Source organism: Notolepis coatsorum, assembly GCF_963971535.1.
Source record: "Notolepis coatsorum genome assembly, chromosome: 11".
Lineage (NCBI taxonomy): Eukaryota > Metazoa > Chordata > Actinopteri > Aulopiformes > Paralepididae > Notolepis > Notolepis coatsorum.
Genome location: NC_140175.1, coordinates 30,278,008 through 30,292,106, shown reverse-complemented (window position 1 = coordinate 30,292,106; position 14,099 = coordinate 30,278,008). Strand labels below are relative to the sequence as shown.

The 14,099-nt window shown below is 44.2% G+C and overlaps 1 protein-coding gene across 1 annotated transcript in view; it reads right to left on the bottom strand.

Moving 5' to 3' along the window:
• The window catches only part of shroom3 (shroom family member 3), a 161,032-nt gene extending 149,901 nt beyond the window's left edge, over positions 1–11,131 (bottom strand). Inside the window, exon 1 of the mRNA XM_084325217.1 lies at positions 10,620–11,131. Coding sequence (XP_084181343.1) covers positions 10,620–10,772 — 153 coding nt within the window. The 5' untranslated portion in view covers positions 10,773–11,131. The remainder of the gene's footprint in view (positions 1–10,619) is intronic.
• Between the last annotated feature and the right edge of the window lie 2,968 nt (positions 11,132–14,099).

Sequence of the window (14,099 nt, the reverse complement as noted above, 5' to 3'; positions counted from 1 at the left end):
CTGAAAGTACTCTCTCTCTCTCTCTCTCTCTCTCTCTCTGTCGGGGGTTTTTAACTGTATTATTTCCATTTTATTTTATTATTATCATTAACAATAATAATAATATAAGTTATTGTTTTATTATTCTCTTTCAAAGTAAAACCTTTAAAACCTTCCATTTCATCCACTTTCACACTCAAGCTAGTATAATGATAAAGCTGTGAGGCAGTGAAAGCCGACACCAGGGTGAATGGTGTTTATATGCTGTCCTTCTTTAGATGAAGTGATTGGAGACACCTGCGGGGCGGTGATAAGAGTGAGGATGTGGCTGCGTGGAGAGCAGGTGGCGCCTGTTTACCTGAGCTATACATCACCAACATGGCACACAAGCGCAGGTGGAAATAACCGCTCAGTAAAATAAAAGTGATGTAACGCAGTCGCATGCATTTTTCTTTTAACTACTTTAAAGGTAGAATCTATAACGTCGTCAAAACAGCAACCTCTGGGAAAAAGAGCCCCTCTTGGTACTGAGCTTTGTTGTTTACATTTTTAGTTTTTGTCTGCCGATGGGGTTGGATTTCAGTGGTTACAGCCAGGGGAGCGGTTGCTATACTGCTGGCCACACCCCAGGCCTCTACCAAGAGAGGTCTGGAGAGATTCACAGTGTAATGAGTTACTAAACTCCAACCCACATGTCAGACCAAAACAAAAAGAGTAAACAAAGCACAATACCAAGCGGGGCTCTTTTGCCTAGAGGTTGCTGTTTGATGGCATTAAAAGATTCTACTTTTAATATTTAATACATTAACATGTCTAAAGGAACCAGCCCAACACTGCTCTAGAGCAGTGGTCATCACCAACCTTTTTAAGCCCAAGATCACCTTTTTTTTTGTTGGTGAAGGCAAGATCTACCTATTGAAGCGTTGAGAGAAAAAGACAGCCAAGATTGTACTTTAAACTAAATGACTTTTATTTGCCTGTATTCTAATTACATGCAATGCTTTGGTCCAACATTAAAACGTCAAAGTAGAACTGTAATATGTACTTTCTCAGTCAGTGCTAAGTGCAGTCATCTTATGCAGCATCACTTTTCACATCAAAACAAAAGTAGAACTGTAATGTGGACTTTCTCATATTATTAACATTGACAAACATATTTACAATTAGCATTTTATAAAGTAGAACTGTAATGTGTACTTTCTCAGTCAGTGCTAAGTGCAGTCAGTGCTAAGTGCAGCATCACTTTTCACATCAAAACAAAAGTAGAACTGTAATGTGGACTCTCAGGGAAAGATCTAAAAAAATAAAAAATTATAATAATATTCAGGGAAAGATCTACAGGGAAAGTCTCAAAGATCGACCAGTCGATCGCGATCGACGGGTTGGTGACCACTGCTCTAGAGGTTTCTTAACCTACTGTATGGAGTGGGACATATTGAAGACATAATTCTACTGGGTCCTGACATGTACTATGTTCTATGGCCCTGCTTATAGAAACCATAGGAGCCTTTATACAGTACCCTGCTTATAGAAACCATCTCTCTGGACAGCCCAAGGGTCCTTAGTCTGGTAATTAAATACAGGTGGTGAATTTCCGGCACCTGTGTTTCCATTGCAGACTGAGAGTGCGTTCTTGAGGAAGTAAGTTATCACCAGCCTCCAAAATGTAATGCCTGTGGTTTATGTTAGATAAATGTCATATGTAGCCTGCATTGTGTGTTGTTGGGGTGCTGTGACTTATGTGTATGATTATGACACGCTGCTTTGTGTTGTGTTTTGGTCCGTGCCGCTAACTGAGCTAATGCTAGCCAGCTAGTTATGCTATATGGCATATTTCCATTGGCATGTCAGCACTAGCGCTGGTGGATCGGTTGGCCGCATGGGCCGGGCATGGCACGGGGTAGCAACTAGTCATGGTCGTGCATATGGGTCACCTAGCGGCCTAATGCAGGCAGTGTATAGTGCATGATGCATATGACCTTTACCTCTGCTAATTATGTATTCTGCTAATTCCTTGTTTTCTGCTTATGTGTTGCAGAAACCACTCTGAAACACTCCATCATTTTGAGAGATCTCTCATTCAACAACTAATCCTAATTAAAATACAAAAGGACTGTTCTCTGTCTCTTGTGTCCACTCTCTGACCGCGGTGTGCCGTTTTGGATGAAGTGGCTCCAGCAAACAACATTACAAAACGTTATATCTTCAATAGAGCTGCTGGTGTTAACAGTTAACACAGTTACAGTAACTCCCTACACACGACCCTGGAGTGTGCACGTCCGCCTGGGTGGGAATACTGTATATCTGTGTGTGTGTGCGTGTGTGCGTGTGCGTGTGCGTGTGTGTGTGTGTGTGTGTGTGTGTGTGTGTGTGTGTGTGTGTGTGTGTGTGTGTGTGTGTAGTGTGTGTAGTGTGTGTGTGATAAGATTATCCTGCGGCAGCTGTACAGAGGATAGAGAGGAAACTCTGTAACACTTTCTTCAAAGCACTACACATTCTGGACACACAGACGCACAGTGTCAGCCAATCCTACCCTACCCAACCTTATCACTTCTGTCACTGATGCCTCCTGTCAGTATGCCTGTGTGCGTGTGTGTGTGTGTGTGTGTGTGTGTGTGTGTGTGTGTGTGTGTGTGTGTGTGTGTGTGTGTGTGTGTGTGTGTGTGTGTGTGTGTGTGTGTGTGTGTGTGTGTGTGTGTGTGTGTGTGTGTGTGTGTGTGTGTGTGTGTGTGTGTGTGTGTGTGTGTGTGTGTGTGTGTGTGTGTGTGTGTGTGTGTGTGTGCGTCTCCAAGGGCACATAGGCTAAATGTCATCACTTAGTCTACAAGATTGTGTTAAATCAACATCTTTTTTACCCTAATATCTCAAATGTACTACTTCTGACAGTTTTGGTTCACTCTTCATTTTCACCACATATGTTCGTTCATTCATTCAAACTTTATTTATTTCCATCAAGTAGGGCAGAATGATGACAACCTATCATATTGAAATTATCTCAGCTGATGTGTGATTAGTGTGATTACAATATAACGTGCAATATAATTTTTTAAAGATGCTATTTGTAAGATCTCTAGTTGTTTGGAATGAGGACCACGTGGACTCAACCACATACACATTTAGTGAAATAAGCATGTAATGTAATGGTTGAGTCTAAATTATGGTCCTCGTCGACGACGTCAAACCATCGCGTTCTTATGTCACTGAATTTGGTTGAGTGAGTCTACATGGTCCTCATTCCAAACCATTTTAAATATTATACTGTAGCACCTTTAAGAAGGGCACTTCACCAAAATATAATTCTGATTTATTTTGCCCATAATCTCACATGTATACACCCAAAAACCTTAAATCGTTTTGCACACATTAGTCATTCAGTTATTGAGGGTAAATGAGTTGGCCACCAGTGATGTCATCAGGGACATTGAATCCTTGTGTTGTGCTAATTACAGCACCACGAAATGATGTAGATGAGGAAATGGGCAGCAACACCTTATCTTGTAGGTACTGCCCCCATGTCATTTTATTGAGCTGTAATTAACACAGGGATTCAATGTCCCCGATGACATCTGCTGGTGGCCATATTCAAACTAATTTACTCTCAATAACTGTCAAACTAAATGAATGTGTGATTTAATAGTTTGTTGTGTGGTGAAGTGCCCCTTTAAGGTCTAGTCTCAAGTTAGTTTCGTTTTAAGTTAGTTTAAAATTGACATTTAGTTTCACAGTAATGACCAAACTTCTTGTATTATATGGAGCTAGTAGCTATTTGTGTGTGTGGTGACCAATGTCTTTGTATTATATGGACCTAGTATTTGTGCGTGTGGTGACCAATGTCTTTGTATTATATTATGGACCTAGTATTTGTGCGTGTGGTGACCAATGTCTTTGTATTATATGGACCTAGCGCATCTGCCAGACTCTTCTCAATCTAATCTTTTCTCATGTATTGTGTGTTTCAAAATGAATATTGCAGTGACAGTCTACACACAATGTGGATATTGCATATTTCCACATTGTTGCATCAATATGAATTCAACATATTGTTCCGACCCATCATCTTAGTTACACATGGGTCATGGATACCAACGTTGGTATTCAGGAGGCATCGTCCTTCTTTAGGGGACATGGAAGCTGTGCAGGCAGGCACCTATTGTGTTCGTCAATTCAACAAAAAGAAATCTGCCTACTACTGTACCAACCCTGGACTCAGTCAACAACCCCATCAACCCTGCACCCAGCACCGTTCTCCGCCCCCCGAGTTTAAGAAACGCTGCTCTGGGGGCCTCGAGCTGGCTGTAGACGCCTGGAGTCTGAGCCTGCCCCAAGGAACAAGGCATTTCTCAGGGAATAAATATCCCCAAATAAGGCTAGCAGAGCAGCTAGCTGTGTGTGTGTGTGTGTGTGTGTGTGTGTGTGTCTGTGTGTGTGTGTGTGTCTGTGTGTGAGAGAGAGTGTGTTCTCCCCTCAGTCTGGCATTTCAGATGAAATTCATTACCTTGCTGACAGTGTGTGTTAGCGACACAACACACCACATAGTCCACCGCACCCCGACTGAACACACATTCTCTGAGCCAATCAAGGCCGTGATACAAGGGCGATATTTTGAGGAAAGGTTGCCATCATTTATTGGCACCAGATTTTTTTTTCTCTCTCTCTCTCACGTGTTCCTTAAAACAATCCCAGGTGCAGATAAAACATACAGCCCATCGTCTACGCTGCTCCTCATCATCCCTGCTGCTCAGACACAGAGTGGTTTATTGAAGGGGAAGCAGGCGAAAGACCAAACAAGTCATCTGAGTGATTAAGTGCTAAAGCATGCTGATGCACACATGACCGATGGTCTGTGTGAGTATATGTGCGTGTATGTGTGTGTTTGTTTGGGTGTAGAACAGAGAGAGAGGGGGGAGGGAGGGAGGGAGAGACCCACAACCTGAGCTTAATCTACAGGATCGCCTGCCCTTCTCACACAATCAAACAGCTTATATTTTCAAAGCTCTTCTCAGATTACCATATTGTCCATGAGCAGATAATGCGGAAAATATATATATATATTCAAATGATGTTCCTCATTATCTCCACCAGACGGCAGCCGGTGTGTGCATGTATCTGTCTGTCTGTCTGTCTGTCTGTCTGTCTGTCTGTCTGTCTGTCTGTCTGTCTGTCTGTCTGTCTGTCTGTCTGTCTGTCTGTCTGTCTGTCTGTCTGTCTGTCTGACCGCAGCAAATATTGCAAATTAATTTGGATGAAACGTCACACACATACGCCAGCCAGACAGCAGACCAAGGACCTGAATTCTCGAATATTTTTAGAATCGGTCAACAACAAGTGTTTTATTTGAATTAATTTCCATCATTATCCATTGAAATATGTATTCAATATAAAGTTATGCCTTTTTGAACACAAGAGGGTGATACTACACAGGTTCGCTTCTCAGAGCCTCAGGTAATCAACTATCTGGCCCATGTTTACAACATGGAAATGCCATAGTGAAACTAATGTCATTGATATACCTATGCAATAAAAACATGTATGAATTAAATTCCAATTAAAATAACCCTACCCCCTTTCATATCATGTGAACCCTTTGTTGTAGAGACTTATGGGAGGTGTCAATGAACTTAGTACAGACTACTACTTTCATTAATCTAGGTTAACCATGCCCCTCTGCTTAAGTGTGTAATGCTGTATTAGTGTGTAATAGTGTGATGTGTGTAATATTGTACAATAGTGTAATAGTGTGTAATAGTGCAATAGTGTAATAGAAATAATGTGGGGAGCCCTGCTTGCCCTGCCTCCTACACGTAAGCCCTGCCTAACATGTAGGCTACCGTCTGTCAGCTGTCCTTGGTAGGCTAGTGACTAGGCTACTATCTGGCAGCTGTCCTTGGTAGCTGACACGCGAACTCTAACGCCAGTCCCATCTCCCTGTCTCCGGCTGTCTCGCAGTGATGACCGGAGTGTTGGACATCCCGTGATGATGACCGGGAGGATGCGACCCTCTCTGCGCCGCCCCCTTGCCTCAAATAGATCCGCCATCAGCTCTATTTTTTATCTTTCAAAATGTTCAGTTGCTATCGCTTGCACTTATCTGTGTTTCATTACGCATATGAGTGCATGCTTACCAACTGTTTGCCTGTTTTATTGCAACATCTACCGACATCTATGAAGGGAGATCCCCTTGAACGGCCCTTCTAAGGTTTCTCTCCTCCACATTGCCTGTGGTGCATTTTTTTCCTATTGCTAAGTTTTAGTGAGTTTTTCCTTACCTTGGCGTGGGGTATGTCTGGGAGTTTTGCATTTATTTGATTTATTTTAAATTTTTTGGACTTTATGGTGTTTTTGTGTTCTTGATTTATTGTGATGTTTCTTCTTGACTTGTTTAAAGAAGACGTGTCCGGCCCATGGGGACATTAACGTGTGTTGTCGGGCCTTACAAATAAATTTGATTTGGGCTAGTGACTAGGCTACTGTCTGTCAGCTGTCCTTGGTAGGCTAGTGACTAGGCTACTGTCTGTCAGCTGTCCTTGGTAGGCTAGTGACTAGGCTACTGTCTGTCAGCTGTCCTTGGTAGGCTAGTGACTAGGCTACTGTCTGTCAGCTGTCCTTGGTAGGCTAGTGACTAGGCTGTCTGTCAGCTGTCCTTGGTAGGCTAGTGACTAGGCTACTATCTGTCAGCTGTCCTTGGTAGGCTAGTGACTAGGCTACTGTCTGTCAGCTGTCCTTGGTAGGCTAGTGACTAGGCTACTATCTGTCAGCTGTCCTTGGTAGGCTAGTGACTAGGCTACTGTCTGTCAGCTGTCCTTGGTAGGCTAGTGACTAGGCTACTGTCTGTCAGCTGTCCTTGGTAGGCTAGTGACTAGGCTACCGTCTGTCAGCTGTCCTTGGTAGGCTAGTGACTAGGCTACTATCTGTCAGCTGTCCTTGGTAGGCTAGTGACTAGGCTACTATCTGTCAGCTGACCTTGGTAGGTTGTCAACATAGTGGGGCTTTTTTTTCTTTCCCACAGTGGATGATCTCTGTATGTTGTGTGCGTGTGTTTGGATACTGGTAATTATAATTAATGGTAATAGATGGTCTCTACATTTGTTAAATATTAGGCGTCTTTGTTTTCTCTGTGAGAGAGAGAGAAGTAATGTGTGAGTAGAGCGCACCTTTCTAGTATTTCAACCGTCAGTCACCAATTCACATGGGCTGGGAAAAGCAAAGATCCACCTGGAAGCTGCCGGTGGCTCTAGGAGTCCGTGGGGATGCTTTGTTGCGTGTGAATAGCGCATTTTAATCAGTATATTTGTTTCTCTGGCCGAAAACTAACGTTAACGTTATTAATCCTGTGGCCGCACTTTATTTAAAAACAGCCAATCAAATCCCCATCAATGGGAAATTAACCCGCCCATACCCATGCTGATTGGTCCTTGTGCAAGACTAGAAAGCGGGGATCCTTGATTAAACACCTGCTATCAGAAGAATAGACAGTCGGAAAAAAGGTTTTTACTTTTACTTTTTAGTACTTAAGTACATTTAAAAGTAGAAACGTTTTTTACTTTTACTCAAGTGTGTTTTTAGCCAGATACTCTGACTTTTACTTGAGTAAGATTTTGAGACCCCTGCCCATCACTGACCTGAGGTATAAGCTACAGTAGAGAGATCAGTGCTTCTCAAAGAGGTCCTGGGAGGTCCAGCTCAATGGTAAATAGTTTATTTGATCTATTTCAAACCCTGCCCTCTTTTCTTAATCCTCCAATCACAACTGTTGCTTCTCTCGGAAACAAAAGTTGTGATTGGAGAAACAATTTCACAAAATCTTTATTCATATTCCCTATGAGTTGGCACAATGAGAGAATAACTTCTGATCATATAGGTTTCACTCTGTTTCCTACAGTAGACAGAAATGCAATTCTGGACTAAGTCATATCTTCTCAAATGTGGGTCCGCTGGGATAAAAAAAAAATCTTGCCAGATGGAGGTCCATCATTGCCCACTACTGCGTATCAATTTGGGGGTCCTTTTGATGTGGAAAAGGTTTGAAAACCATTGGCCCTAGTCTATGCTGTGGTCCAAATCCCAGCAGCCTTCAGCCTGGTCTGCTTCCGCGGGGCAGAGAGTCGGTGATGCTAATCATCATGAGGCAGTGGATTAACACACATGATAGTTCCGTTTGGAGAGCTCAGCTAAAAGGGAAACCACCTCGCTGGCTGAATAGACATTCACTGGGAGGGAGCTCCTGAAATCAGCTGGATTAGCCCCCGGCAAGATCTGGCCCTGACCGGATGGCTTTTAAAAGGGAAATCAAAACTATTAGAAAAGACTTGATTTTTGTATTAATTATTTGTATGGCGTGTAGGTTCATTTGACAGGGAAAAGTAGAAGAGGAGACAGGAGAGATGAAGGAGAGAGAGGGGATTCCACGCGTGAGCCGGACTCAAACTTGTGATGTCAGGAGCACAAGGAATGCACCCAAAGTCCCCTGATCCGTCAGGATACTTAGAACCTGCAGTTTTTCCCACGGACTGCCGCCTTGGGCTATATATGCATGGCAAATTGTGGTCCCCCGTCCGCCCACTCACTCACTCACTCACTCACTCACTCACTCACTCACTCACTCACTTAGTCTCGGTCTGACTCAAAACTCCATCACTTGTGTTCCGTGAGGGACATTTAGCGACCTGCGCTAGCTTAGAAACTTGGCCTTCGAAAGACTGTGAGGGCGCTGGGCTTTATGATGATATACGGGCTGCTGGCATTAGCAAGTAAGTGTAACGTTAACCAAACAACATTCACATTCCACAACTGGCTGCGCCGACACACAACATTAGTTGCGCAACTTGCGCTGTGTGTGTCTCTGGATGGTTTCGTGCCCGTTTTGGTGTTGAGGGACCGTTTTGGTTTTTACCATGCACCTTGCACCTTATATAAAAATTAACAAACTTCAGGAAATTATCAAATAAGATGCACTCATTCCACCATATCGGGTATTCCTAGCACAGAAACGACTGGACTACCTCTCATCTGTATTCCTAGCACAGAAACGACTGGACTACCTCTCATCTCTGACAAGATGGGAGAGGATTATCCTGTAACCACCCTGCATGTTTACAATCATATATTTTTACCTTGTATACACAGGGAGGGTACACTTGTAAATGAGAGCTTTCATAATGCCCCCCCCCCATCTAAATAAAGGTTTAACTGAATTCCTGAATATCAACGTCAGTCATTGTGATGTCAGGGACCCCACAAGTAGTGTTTGATTCAATCTGTTTACTAGGGACATGGTGGGAAGGTATTGTCTAAAGTACAGCCCACAGTTAATTAGGGGGTTGCATTTCATGGTTTGTGGAAACAAAGGGAGGACAGTCAATAATGGTCTCATCCTCCACTCAAATCAACCGCTGATCCAGTTGCTGTGTAGTGGTTCAGGTCCCCCCCCCCCCCCCCCCCCGGCTGGCCTAGGGATAAGATGATCCCACCAGAACCCTCTCTATCTCTCCATCTCTCCGACTCTTAAAAACCTATTTGGGCAGTGGGCTGCTCACCCTCCCTTAAAATAAAGAAAACAGAAGACTTTCTAGCATTCCAGCTGGCGCAAAGTCACAGTAGTTTTCTACCAATTCCTTGTGTTGCTCAGGCCCTTATAAAGACTTGTCTTTATCTGAAGACAGCGAGGTCCCTGGTTTACGCCGGGCATGGGGCACCACATCCACCTTCCCTTCCGCCCCGTTACCAACCCTACAGAGAGCAGAAAGACAAGACTACACAATAGCCTAGCGAGATAGAAAGCTCTAGTCTAGCGGGTGTCTCACACACTAGTAGGATAGTAACAGAGTAGAGGTTTGGCCTCTGGTCCTTATGGAGCTAGTTGGTACTCTATCATAGCCTGACAGTCATGACCCCTCACCTGCCCTATGACCCTGGGGAGAGGGAGGGAGAGAGATGGAGAGACACCGGTGGGTGAGCAAGAGAGATTGAGAGAGACAGACCTAGTCACCTAGAGAGGTTGAGAGGGGAAGGGAGAGAGCGAGAGAGAGCAAAGCAAGACAGAGACGGAGAGAGAAAGTGAGAGACGGAGAAAGTCAAAGGCAGTGAGGGGGAGGAAGAGAGAAGAACATGAGAGAGGGGTGGGGGAGATAGCAAGAGAGAGCAAGGCAAGACAGAGAGAGAGACAGAGAAAGTCAAGGACAGTGAGGGTGGAGGAAGAGAGGAAGCAAAGAATATGAGAGAGAGAGAGGGTGGGGGAGATAGCAAGAGAGAGGAAGGCAAGACAGAGATGGAGAGAGAGAATGAGAGACAGAGAAAGTCATAGACAGTGAGGGGGAGAGAGGAAGCAAAGAACATGAGGAGAGGGGGGGGGGTGGGGGATGGAAGGAGAAAGAGGGATTAGAGTGGTGGGACTTGGGAAACCCCTCAAGGGTATATAGACTACACCTGATATAGGCTAGTTCTGTTCTCAAATAACGCAGAAAGGAGTGTTCATGTTTCAATGAAAGAAAACACTAAATTAAATGACAGACAAGTAAGAAAATGTATCAGAAATGCACCAATGCTCCTTCGTCAATGTAGTCCCATTTTGACCTACACATTTTTTACTAATCCAATTTTCACAATATTGGGAGTAGGCCTATAATACACCTGCTGCTACCCACCTTGGAGATGATGAGCACCTCTCCGTGCTCCAGGCCACCCTTGAGGGTGAACCCCCAGGGGGCCCCGCCCTGGAGCCGGGCCTCCACGAACAAGGAGCCGCCTCTCTGGAGGACCGAGCTGTCGCTGCTGGTCCGATCGCTGCCGCTATCCATACCCGGCGAAAGAGGGGCTCAAACTCGGGGGCGACTCCTCCTCAATCCATCGGCGACCAGGCTCGGAGGAAACTCGACAAAAGACTTGTATAAGTTTCCACTGTGATGACAAATAATAACCACGTTTTCTCCTCGACCTTAGAATCCGCGCATGATGACGAGAGAGGAGGAGAGCACAATCCAAACGCACGAATCATTTCCTTCTCGGCGTTAGAATAATAATATGATGACCGCAACCGGCTGCAAAGTGCATTTTGTTAAAACGTGTGTTTCCATGATCGGACATGTGGGTTAAAAAAAAAGTGGAAAACAGTCCGCCAGTTAATAATGCCAGTTAAAAAAGTATATAGGAAGAAAGTAAAACATGCGAATGAACTTAAAATGACAAAATCCAAACTTCACTTCTTGATGATAGCCTGTCAGTGCCTCTCTCCCTCTTCCGAATTCATTTTAGCATCACAATAGAATTTGCTCCAATCCACTGGGCGAGGAGAAAAGAGAGAGAGAGAGAGAGAGAGACAGCCAGAGAGAGAGACAGCCAGAGAGAGAGAGAGCCAGAGAGAGAGAGAGAGAGAGACTCCGAGATTAGGTCAATTTGTCCGTCAGAATGATCAAAAATACCAAAACGTTTTGCTTTCCACCAGACGTCGGCACTTGTTGTTTCGACTCACTTTCCTCCCCTCAAACCTCCTTCTCTAAAGCTTTCAGAGAAACCAGTCCTGGTGCTGGAGGCGCTGCGGGTCCAGATCAGCCCGTCTCCTCCTCGGTGCGTTCAACTTGTTCTCTTCAATAGATGCGAACTTTCTGCCTCCCCCTCTCTCTCTCTCTCTCGCAGTCAATGGATGAGGCGACACTGCGCATGTGCGCCGCACACAGATGCCCCGATATTCTTCTATCCAAGTCCAGCTTTTATTATAGAAGTCAGAATTTGGACTTTGTCCGTGATGTTTTGTGTGGGTCCAAATGGCTATACATCTAGGGACAATTTACTTTAAATTCCCAAATGTAAACAAACAACTATTTTGCAGACGTCTCTATAGGAACTAGGAACCCTACTACTTCATTATCAAGTTTCAAGTTCAAGTTTCTTTATTAGTTGACATGCAAAGATACAGAATACCTTCACATGGAATGCTTTTTTCTGTTATGCTCCTATGAGGATCATAGGACGCTTGGATCATACACATACAGCTCATTACAGTAATATTCCACAATTATTACATTTTAGATAGTAATAATCCACCCTACAACAGTCTAAATAATAGTTGAATTTGGAAGAAATTAAAAATTTCTCGGTTGAAAGTTATTTAAAAGTTAATTAAACCCAACAGGATCGAACAATTGTTTTACATGAAGAACGATCAAAGCCTACAATAAAAAAAAAAAAAATTACATACACTCATACATTACAAACATCCTCTCTCATGATAATTTTCAGCAACTATATGTATATGTGCAATACGGAAGACAGCAAATAATGTGTGTGTGTGTGTGTGTGTGTGTGTGTGTGTGTGTGTGTGTGTGCGTGTGTGTGTGCGTGTGTGTGTGTGCGTGTGTGTGTGTGTGTGTGTGTAATAAGGCAAACGCGTTTGACCGCGTATGGTATGCGTGCAATGAGAAACAAGGCAAGTACAGTGAGTGAGAGTGAGTGTGCGTGGTGCGTGTGTGTGTGTGTGTGCCTACTTGAATGTGCGTGTGTGTTGATGATTACTTCATCCAAATTCCATTCCACGTCCAGGGGCGATTAAAGCGGTATATCCGCATGACTAAATCAGACTCTTTTATCAGCTCTTTGTGTCTGTGTAAATATATACCTGTTTAAGGAAGCGACTAGAAAGGACCCAGATGACACACACAAGACTAGTGTTTCGTGCCCCGAGCCTTCTCTGTGATATTTAGGTCAAGTGCAAAGCCGAGTAATGCCTTGTTTGTTGTCTGTCTGTCTATCTCTTTGTCTCTCTAGCCCCCCCCCCCCCCCCCCCCCAACACACACAACACCCCCGAAACACCCCCATGATCAACATGCATGTGCCTGTGCCGTGCACACACAAACACAAAAACACCCTCATGAGCAACACGTATGTGGACGCACACGCAAACACACTGCATTCTGACACCTGTTTTCCCCCATGCCGATTACAGGAGGGTTGGTGTCTAATACACCAATTAACATTCCTGTGCCGTTCTGTCTCTCTGATAGTTGGACGGCTATTAAACCATTTTGTAGCGTTGTCTTCTTAAAGGGACAATAACCCAGGCTGTCGTTTGTTAACTTGTCAACCTTGTCTGGTGAAATAAGACTTAACCCCCCACCCCCCAACTAACAATGACAAAGACATCTCAAGTCAACATGTCTTTTTAGCTCAGTAATGCCTCTTTGCAGACATTCTTCACCCGAATACACCCTTAGTCTTGTAATGCACGTGTTAAGCCCATTTTATTATATCATATTGTTACTATAAGGCTAAGCTGGTTACAGAATGTAAGGCACTCACTGTGAACCGTCAGCATTACTGCTGCAACAACCCATTGCCAGAGAGGGGGGGGGGGGGGGGGCCTCTGTCATGATCAGAGTTTGCCATACCATAGAGGTGTTAAGTGATGAGCGTTTTATGAGAGAGAGGCATTGCTCTGTGCTCGTGTGTGTGTGCGTGGGTGTGTGTGTGTGTGTGTGTGTGTGTGTGTGTGTGTGTGTGTGTGCGTGGGTGTGTGTGTGTGTGTGTGTGTGTGTGTGTGTGTGCACGCGCGTGCGTGTGCAAGAGAGAGTTCAAAGAGAAAGCAACGTTAGAGGGGAACACTACTCAAATTAAACATTTGAATATGTTATTTCCATGGCATAAGACAGATCAATCAATATTTGTGAACATGAGCTACTCTCTCCCAAAGCCAGAAACCAGTGATGTAAGAATCAAAACGTGTGACGTCATCAAGTATAAAGTCTGGAGCTGCTTCATTGACAATGGATGGGACTGGGAGACTGATTTTGTGGACCCACTGAATGTTTATTTTCTTTTTTCTAATATCCAAATTAGCTTTATTCTATAGCAGTGGTCTCAGTTCTGAAACATAAAATGTACCTATGAACTCAGAACATCCCCCTGGGTGCTCTCAGTGTCATCTATAAAATATTTCCAATGCATTGTCTATGGAGCAGCTTCAGAATTTATACTTGATGGCGGCTAAGTGGCGCAGTGGGCAAGGCGCTCGCCACTAATGCAGGAGATGCTGGGTTCGAGCCCAGCTCTCTGCATTGCTACCAGCTTGGCTGGTCGTTCATACTAACACAATTGGCAGTATTAGGGGGTGGGAAGCTGGTGGGTGGGGATC